Genomic DNA, 10147 nt, shown 5'->3' with positions numbered 1-10147 from the left:
AAGGAGGCACCTTCTTACTCTTCCATATTTGGCAGGAGACCAGGGGGAACCCACGACACTGTGAAACATCCCGATTGACAAAGGCGTCCTGAGTGGCTTTCAAAGGTGAGCTCATGGGATCATGACTGATTCAAATAAGGTCTCCCAAACATAGAGCTAGATGGCAGCTTTGGCAGAACCATCATCAATACCTCCAAGCAAATTATCACCTAGTCTTATATAATTATTTAATTAATTCAGGGGCCAAAGTTGTTCCATTAGGAAAAATGAAATTGCCGCAGATCTGCAGGACTAAGGAGAAACATAAATCTCTCCCAGCAAAAGCGTGAACTGTTAAATATACTCACTCCTTGGCAGCCAGACACCTCCATTCAGGAGCAGACAGGAGTCGGTTCCTCATCTCCCATCTTTTGGGGCAGAAGATGCTCTGGCTTGGGATATCTCTTCTGAAGGGCAGACTGCTGCAGCCAGAGTAGCGTGGCAGCAGTCAGACTGCTCCCAGTGCAGCTATGAATCCCAGCCAGTAATGGAAGAAAAAGATTTCTGTTTAGGCTTCTCCTAAGTCTGTTCCTTTCACTAGTAATTAAAGTGACATTTTCCCTGCCATCTGTAGGATTTTTGAGGATGCAATCGAGTAATCTGTCAACAGCTGTAGTTCCAGGGACAGAGGAGAAAACATGACAAAAAGACCACTTGCTTCTCTGAACAGAACTCTAAGAAATAAAACCTTGCAAAAAAGGGTCTGTTTGCCCTTGCAAGCTCTTGTCACATGAATAATTTTGAAAGGAAATATATCTTCTAAAATTAATTCTTTTGAAGAGCAAATTCCATCAAAACATTTTACATAGGAAATATGACCTTGTCTTAATAAGAATAATGAAAAATCCATTCTATAAAAGCTCTCTCCTTTCTGAGAGGATTTTTTTTTAATAGGTTGAAATGCTAGAGCGTTTTTAATACACTTGCAGTGAAAAACTCTCTTACATTTATTTAATTTCTTCATCTTTTTGGGTTTTTTTTAAGAACAAATATATTGACTGATTTTTGTAGAGCTCATCTGTTGGAAATTGTTGGAAATTGAACCTGTTAGGTTTTAACAACCTGTTAAACGGTAAGTATCTATGTAATAATAATTTTTCAAGTAGTAATTAAAATAACATATGTAGAATTAAGTTGAAAAAGGTTGTAGGTTTGATATAACACAAATGTGTCCTTTAGGAGTAAAATAAAAATGACAAAACACAGAGGAGAGGTAAACAAAATAATGAAAAGCCTCTACTTGAAAGTGGGTGATGATCCTAAAAACCAGACTGAGTCTATGTTCTATAAGCATATATAAGAGGGAGCAAAGAAGCCTTTTGGAAGCATATGTATTGTTTTCTGAGTAATTTAAAACTTAGGGAATGGAAATTTTCAGCTTCAGCAGATAACCACTTTTGAACATGGTACCGGAACATAGATGCTCAGCATTTTGGACAACTGTGGCAGTCTTACATGTCCTGTTGCACTGAGTGTAGGATGACAAAATCCTATAGATAAACTCTCTACAACAACAGAGAAAAAAGTCCTACCCAAAAAATATTTAAAAATCTTAAGTACATGATATACATGACAAGGCTACACACAGACCAATGGAGGACAATCAAGAAACAATGAGCTCAGTACACTCACAAGGAGGGCAGGAAGGAGGGTGCTAAAAGCAGATGCAGTCACTCATATTGGTAAGTTCAAGTCAAAGAAGAAACACAGATACAATAACAAACCAGGAACTCTGCCCCAAGACGATCACAAATGTAGTCAGGGCCACTGGTTTTATAAGCAGTTAAGGGCAGCAAAATGTGCAGGGAAGGGTTAAGGTGGATGTGGTCCTGAAAGCTGAAGTCATAGAACAGTGCTACAACCAAAGGGAAGAAAAGCAAGAAACAGAAATTGAAATGAAAGAAAAGAGAAAGGAATTGGCCAAATGCATCGATGGCAGCAATATGCAAGAGACAGAGAGATGAGTCTCTTCTTTGAGCAACACTACACCTGGTGAAGCCAAGATCAAGGGAGGGAAGGAGCAGAAGCAGAAGCCTGGCCATATATCCAGCTGCAGACTTGCGAGCCAGCCTTACTCTACAGAGAAGGGCAGAAAAAGACAATTGCTGCACAGAGTGACCACGTGAAGGGTCCCAGGTGCTGCTGAGGGAAAGAAATATGCAAAGTTCGGGAATAACTCCTTCTTCCCCTCCCCCCCTTTTTTTTAAGCAAAAAAGATGACACTCCTGAGAAAACAAATAAATGCGAGAAACAAGGAACAAGGGTGGAAGTGGGAAGAGCTGAAGATTATCTATAACAATAGTGAAATTGTGTAGAATTTCCTGGATAAAGAAAGAAGAATCACTTTAACAGTCATCAAACGGATCTTTGGCTCAAGGCATTACCCACCATTTGCCAGTTCAGCTAATATGCTTATTAGGTTTTCACAGAGGAACAAAGACACATTTAAGAGCAAAAGTTAGAAACAGAGGAGCAGTAGAGGCACAGATGGAATGGGATTGTGGAAAAATCCCCTTTGATCAGTAACCTTAGGGATGAACTTGCAGGATTTTTCATCTATTTCTTGTAAGGGATAATAGTTTAAAACTAAGAAGGGTATCACAAATACATTATTACATCCCAAGAGCAACAACATGGGAGAGGGATGAAAAGGGAATGACCCAAACCAATTTGCAGCTCCTGTTTTTTCTGTTGCAAGAAATGACAACTCACCTACAATTCTGAAAGCAGAAAAGCTGAAAGCATCCCATCTGCAACAGCAAAACCCATAATAAACAGAAGATATTATACAATAATCAGCAAAGTATCCAGATAAGATCAGAACCTGTCACTCAAGTATTCTGTCCTTTTAGGATTGGATTATCTCTAGAAAGGGTAGGAGTATCATGCCTTAGTTTAACACAGTTCAAGCAGAGGGATGTTGACATCGCCATCACAAGAAGTTGTTGCAGTGCTCCTCTGTCTGTTTACTACTTCTCCACATTGCTCCTCCCTCTGTACAAGCTCAGTACAAGCACTCATACAGCTCAACCAGGTGAGGAAACAGAGGAAAAGGGTTTGCTGTTTTGTAGTAGCTGTTGTTTGCTTGCTTGGCCTTTCATTTTTAACCTGGGTCCATCTTCCAGCTGGGTTCTCCCTATGGCCATAATAACTCTTGTGCTGCTGCACAGGATGGGAATAAGCAGCTGAGGATAAGACCTCTCCTTTCAGTAACAGTGCTAGATAACATCAGGTTAAAGTGACTCTGAAACCCTGGCATCCAAAAGTCTTGCTGAGGACAAGTTCCTAACACAGAGAAATGGTCAGAAGCTCTTGCCACAAGCTTAACACTGCAGTGGAATGACTCCTCTGCCAGCCGAGCGCTCAGAAGTGATGTGCACTAGGAGGCAGAAACAATGTAGTTTGTAGGTGACAGCATGCAGCGTGTCCTTATTCCCTACTGTGAAGGATCCCTGCATCAGGGACCACATCCGCAGGGTTACGGTCATGCATGAAATTACTTACCCCAAAATCTAGATTTTATTCCCACCTATTTTCAAATGCAGCTCTGCTCAAGAAATCACAAGTGTGTATTGTTAAGTAAAAGCCCATGTCTTCTGTAAGTATTTAATAGCGAAACAAAGATATTTTACTAAACAGGAAGAATGCGTTGAAAATCCACTTTAATACATGTTTATTGGTGTCCTGCACTTTCAGTGTAGGAGGTTGGAGATGTAATAAAAAAAGTTTCAAAATTTATTGATTCCATTTCATTTAAATCGCTCTAAACAACCAGTGCTTTAGAGTTCAGAGAATTAAACGTTTACTGTCCATTACAAGCAAAATTTTAATATTACCTTTTTTGAGTCTGCTTAGGACTCCTCTGTTTTAAAATTCTCCAGGTACATTCCTCAAAGTAAACAATACATTTCAATCTGTGTCACAATCACCATTGGTAAGGCTTTCTTAACCATTTTATACCACCTCCACTATTACTTCATTGCAAAACACAATCTTATTTCATACTATAAATATCCATCCATGCACAAAACACAGGGGCCAGAAGTTACACATTAATATCTCATGTAGGCTTCCAAGAATTCTATACCCTCTGCAGGTTTATGGTACACTTAAAAAGATATCTTTAGACTTGGTCTACTTGGTCTTAAAATACAAATATACAATATCCATAAGCATAAAAAAGTAAAGCTAGATTGCCTTACCATTTGTTATGAACTGCTAAAATCTTATACATGTACAATATAGCATCATGCTGATTAATATACATATTAGTTAAACATATCAACCAATAATGGAGATGTGGCCAAGCTTTTTTGTTTTGTTTTCAAAAGAAATTGTTCATATACAAGTGAAAAGACTTTTAATTTAAACTCATATGGAATACCTGAACCACACAGACATCTGTAAACCCTGCTGAGATATTCAGGTCAAACTGGGGCATAACCTGCTGATTCACTTGAAAGGGAACACAGCTCCTCACGGGTGATACCCAAGGTGTGTGATTCCCAAGAGAATGCAAATTTACCAGCATTCACATTTTCAGGTCTAGAAAACAAATTTTTGCATCTTACATCTCAGTTTATACTTTTTGTATCTATTCGTCACTCTCTATCAGAAACAATTCAGTACCTCAACGTTGTCATAGATTTTTCTAAATAAGTAGATGTACAGTACAAAGTGTAGATAGTGAAACAAATAAGCACATATATACAGTATTTGAAAGGCATTTTTGTGACCATTTTAGCAGTGTTTATAGAAAACATTTAAGATAGTCACATTTTGCTGATACCACTGTATTGCAAACTGTCAAGCCACATTTCTTATATTCAACTTGTACTGCATCGTATATTGTACAACAGAAGAGAAAATGATCATTCTTAAGGTGTGACACAATGAAAAGAAAAAAAAAAATCACTAGACTGAGTAAGGTAACCAGCACAGGGCTTAGTTTTCCTGAGGTTTGTAAGATTTTTTTTAAACAAAAATCACAGTGAACAGGCTAAACTGCAAACACACTGTTAAGTTTTAAATATACAGTTTATTCATAAGTTCTGTGCATGGTCAACTCAATTGTGTACGTTCACACTGATGTTTACTCTATATGACTCGCCACTGCATAATACTTGTATCTTTTCCTCCTGTGGAGATGAGATGGGTGTCTTCACAGAGAAAATCTACATTAGTTACATGACTACTATGTCCACCGTACACATGGCTTGGAGCCTAGAAAACACCATATTAGTGAGAATATAAACTGTCATAAAAACATATTATAACATAACATTCATACAACATAAAACCAAGGCATCACATCATTCCCTTAAAGTATTTTACTATTAAATTAGATTTTAAAAGTAATTGTAGTTTCAATTAACCTTAAGTAAATCCCTTAAGCATATACATATTCCCATTCCTTTATTTTTTGTAGACAGGAAAACAAAATTTAATGCATCTATACAAGTTACAAGAGTAATTTTTTTGGAAATATCTTACCCTGAACTGTGAACAAGGATATGAAAAGAGATGTACTTTGCCAAAATCATCCCCTGTTGATAGCAATTTTCTCCCATGTGATCGACAGACAGCATTAATATCTGTTCCATCTGAACCTTCAGGCCATACACCTGAAACAGAGGGACTAATTAGTTTTTTATAGTAGAAATACAAGTGACAGTTTAAGTTTTTGTTACAAAATTAATAAAGGATTACTCGTTACAAAAAGAAAACAGACACGACTATAAAAATAACTGCAGCTGCATCAGTATGAGTACTTCAGTATGAGCAAAAGACCAGATCCTAATAGGAAATCAAGCACATAAATACTTTATTTCCTCTAGTCAGAAAAAAAGAATTCTGCTGAATTAGTCACGTGTCTCAGCCGAAAAGCATTTTCATATGATTATGTAGGAAAATAGCAATTACTGCTTTTTTCCCTTGTGCTTATGTATGAGCTAACATACTTTCTTCATACCAGTCTAAAAACTACCTATGTATGATTCAACATACTCTCTTCATATTCCTAGAGTCTAAAACCTATGAAACAAGAAATTATAGTTTAAAATGTTGAAAAGATCCTTGAAAAGAAACTGAGCAGACTACACATTTTTAAATGCTTTTGTTTTACTGTAAATAATTCTCTGCTTTCATCGGGTACTTTCTCCTACCTGTTCTTGCATAAAGTGCTGTTCTGAAATTAAACTGTTAGCTCATCAATGCAGTGTCCCCCTGAAGGCCTACCACTTGAGTGCTTGCTCTTCCTTCATTGTTACCACAGGTCAAGATGAAACAGTTGTTACTCCCCCCTTGCTTGCGTTCTCATCTCCTGGAAGGATGCTTATGGCTGTGGGCAGGGCAGGCACACTCCAGCTCCTCTTCTTTGGGTTACTGATAACACCAAAGTGGGCGCTTGTCCTGCACTGTGGAAACAGCTAGCCTTTGATCCGCAGGCAATTCTTCCCAAGTACAGTCTTTGCATCATTGTGCAGCAATTCAGAGGCAATAAGAGGAAGTGATTCCATGTCTTTATAAGGCATTACAAATTGTTGTAAATAAAATGAAAGACAAAGTACTGATTTGGGGACTGCTCCTAGCTCTCCTGATGTCTACATCAGGGACAATAAACAAGAGGCTAAAAGAAAAGGAAGGTGCAATGAAGAAACACGGTAATTGCTGCTCGTGGCATTATGAGACAGAAAAGCTGTTTTAAACAACTGCTTTGACAAAAAAAAAGAGGCTGTATGAACACCAAATGCAAGCTGAAAAGAGGCAGGAATCTTCTCTAGGGGTCACTATGACAAGCTGGAGATAATCCCTCAAGGAAATTGCTTAAGAAACAAGATGGCTATTTTAAGATGGGGAAACCATCATGTTGGTTTTTCCTTTGAGACTCTGTGCTCTTTCAAAACTTATTCCAGTGCCTCCTTGTCAGTTTTTCCAAATATGTAAACAGAATGCCCTCTGCTCATCCTCTGCAGACATGGAAAGAGATCATTTCCTTTCCCTCATGGTGAAGATTGAAACCATGCTTTTTTCCTTCTCCTCTTCTCTAAAATTCATTCATTACATCTCTTCTCCCAGAACAATATTTAGATGGATAATTATTCTTGCTAGTCAGCACATTATCTGTTGATCCAATGTGCAAAAACCACAAGCAGCTATTCCAGCTGTGACTGAAGCAGATACTGATAAATGGACAATTATTTCACATTTTGCATGTCATCCTTTTCATTATACATCCCACTAATGCATCTGCCTTTCCTACAACAGCATAATGCTGTTGACTCACATTCAGTTTGTATGCAAGAGTAATCTGATCTTTCTGTGCGGATCTGCTTTCTCGTCTGCTTTCCTCCATTTTGTATTTGTGCAACTGAGTTCTGCTGTTCAAGTGTGTAACCTTCTACTTGTCTCTATTGAATTACCTCCTTTTTTCATTCTACTCCTTTGTTTCTCAAGGCAACTTAACCTTGCACTTCACACCACCTACAAATTATACATGCTGTTTCATCATCCATACTATTAACAAATATATTCAAACATAATATTCAGTGTATAATCTTCTGGTCAGTTTTGAACCCATCCAGTCTGAGCTCCACTTTGTTTGCAATGTTGTCAGGCTTTGCACAGCATCTTAGATTTCTTCAGTTCCTGCCCTTCATCTAAAATACTAATTTTTGCAAAACTGAGCATGTGATATGAACTGACCCAGCAGTATATGGGTCTTGCAAGATCATACAGATCACTAAGTGTTTTCAAGCCTTTAGTCCTTCACATTTACATGTGTTTGTATTACTAAAATATCCTCCCTTGAAAACACTTCACATGCTGTCGATTTTCAGCTGAATCATCTCTATACATTCCCAGGCTGACTAATCTGTTCCCATGCTTGAAGACAGGTGTTCAACAGATCAATGTTTATTCCCCCTCCCCGCATTGATTACATTGATCTGCGAGTACTATGCATACTATTTGTGACTTTTATGTGGTTCTGCTAGTGATAAAATATCCCTAGTTTCAGTCAGCCAGGAGCTACTGAAGAATCAATACACTAGAAGCCTTGTATCCTTGATTGCTTCTTCTGTGTCCAGTAGGGCAATCCTGGCAAGCATTTGAAGACTGTTCATACTGGCTGCTCTGAGTGTCAAAGCACTGAACAGCAGAGCGACTTCCAACATTACCAGATTGGTTTTCAACTTATAATCTACAAAGTTCTTGAATTTATTATTCTAGCCACTAACTTTGTGCTTTATCCTCTCTCCATATGAGCTCTGAAGGTAAATATATGATTCCACAGATACTGCATTCATTCTTCTCCATTTTCCCAGTACTTTGCTTGTCCTCTGTGAGGTCCTGAAAATAAGTATTAAAGGTCTGGAAATCGTTTTTTTTGATCACACTCAGATACTTCGAAAATATCTGATTCCTAACTACTTTCCAATCTATCCCTATAGAAAGCAGAGGTCTTATCTTTTTGTTACTTGCACTAACTGCAATTGCTATCAGATCGTAGTAAGTCTTCAAATAAAGACGTTTTAAAAGAAAATGTCCTTGTCACAAGTATGCATTTATGTTAAGGCTTTGCTTTTGTGTCTTCTTGGTCCACAGTTTCTTCATTCTGCATTTCTCTTCCCTGTAGGAGAGGTCAACAACAGTTTAACCAAATTTGTGTCTTGCTGCCACTCTGATTTTTCCTCTAGCCTCTAGGCTAACAGACTTTGTGCGCTTCATGCCATCTAAGGAACCATCATATCTTGCCTTTTCTCCAGCTTCAGATCTTCCCTAACAAAGATTTGGATTTTTGTCCCTCTGAAGTCGAAGGAAGTTGTAATTTAATATTTAAACATGTAGCTAGCAAGAAATATTAAATCAGAGTCTTTCTGGATTCAAATAAGAGAACAGATTGTAATAAAAATGGCATAACAGAAGTTCTGTATTTTTCCCTGGAATATGAGTAGTCATGTTTCATAAGAAAAAGTTGGTTATCCAAGTGTTTGTTAATGACAAGAATGTAAGAGCTCGTAAGAGGAATGACACTTACCAAAAACATGGAAACCTAAAGTACAGGTATAAGTGGCCCATTCTATATCTCTAGTTGTTTCAACACTCACGACTTGTTTACAAGCAGAGGGGATCCCTACAGAAGAAAAAAGCAACCACATGATAATGTTTTTAATTCTCAAATAGTATAGATTTTTGATTGCAACAGATGAATTAAAACATATGGCCTAGCTTGGCAGTAATATAGTCTCATTTAAATTTTAAATCTGTATTAGACTGCCTGAACTTTGTACAAAACCACTAAATATAATTCTTACTCACAGTATAAGATTTCATAGTCTCCTGAATTAGATACAAGATATTGTGAATTAACAGACCAGTCCAGATGAGTAATGAAGCTGGAATGACCCTGTAAAGAGAAAGATATTGTATTAACTGCACCAACAGTATTCCTCAGTTTGACAGTATTAATACAGTACTAGAAAATGTACATAAGTTGTTAACCAGGAGAATAAAGGTTACTTACTGAACATTTGCCAATTCTAGTGTACTTTCTTCCATTTTCACTTACGCCATAGATATAAATACAGTTGTCATGGGAACCTATTGCCAAGAAGTTTCCATCTGTAAACACAAAAGTGAACTGTAATTATTCCTGTAAGAAAAAAACTAGGCTAATTTTGAGAAGTTGCTGAGTCACAGACAAGAGGAACTGTTCTTAAAGGCCTGATATCAAAAAACGAGAAAATAAAATTCTATTTTTTTTTTCAGTCGCATATTGATGAACATTTCAAGATCGCAAAAAAAGCAAGTTTACACAGCAAATATTCCTGTTAAAAACATGTCACTTCTGGAAGAGGCTACAGTCCATTTAGGTCTAACCTGATTGGAACAAACTCCATAATTAAGTAATATTTGTTTTTTTTCTTCCCAGTGAAACTGCACTGAACATGCAGAGGAAGGAAAGAGGGAAAAGAAAACTAGAGCTTAAGACACTACCCATTCAGTGCTGCCAATGTTTCATGGCATATTTATTTTCAATTTCAGTATGGCAAGCAGGCAATTATTTTAAAACAAACCAACTCCAAATTTAATGAAAAAGCTCAATGGA

The 10147-nt window shown here is 37.4% G+C and overlaps 1 protein-coding gene across 12 annotated transcripts in view; it reads right to left on the bottom strand.

Moving 5' to 3' along the window:
- Nucleotides 1-3670: 3670 nt before the first annotated feature.
- The window catches only part of EML1 (EMAP like 1), a 124092-nt gene continuing 117615 nt past the window's right edge, over nucleotides 3671-10147 (bottom strand). For 8 of the 12 annotated variants that reach the window (XM_054069009.1, XM_054069003.1, XM_054069004.1 and 5 more), the window contains 5 exons: nucleotides 9563-9660; nucleotides 9358-9445; nucleotides 9077-9172; nucleotides 5533-5663; nucleotides 3672-5262 (listed from right to left, as the gene is read on the bottom strand). In XM_054069009.1, coding sequence (XP_053924984.1) covers nucleotides 5137-5262; nucleotides 5533-5663; nucleotides 9077-9172; nucleotides 9358-9445; nucleotides 9563-9660 — 539 coding nt within the window. In that variant the 3' untranslated portion in view covers nucleotides 3672-5136. Of the gene's footprint in view, nucleotides 5263-5532; nucleotides 5664-9076; nucleotides 9173-9357; nucleotides 9446-9562; nucleotides 9661-10147 lie in introns of all 12 variants that reach the window. The other 4 variants (XM_009559161.2, XM_054069007.1, XM_054069011.1 and 1 more) reach the window with 1 other exon arrangement.

The sequence above is a fragment of the Cuculus canorus genome, chromosome 5 (genome assembly GCF_017976375.1).
Source record: "Cuculus canorus isolate bCucCan1 chromosome 5, bCucCan1.pri, whole genome shotgun sequence".
Taxonomy (NCBI): Eukaryota; Metazoa; Chordata; class Aves; order Cuculiformes; family Cuculidae; genus Cuculus; species Cuculus canorus.
Note: the sequence above shows the minus strand (reverse complement) of the source record. Positions and strands in the feature narration are given on the sequence as shown.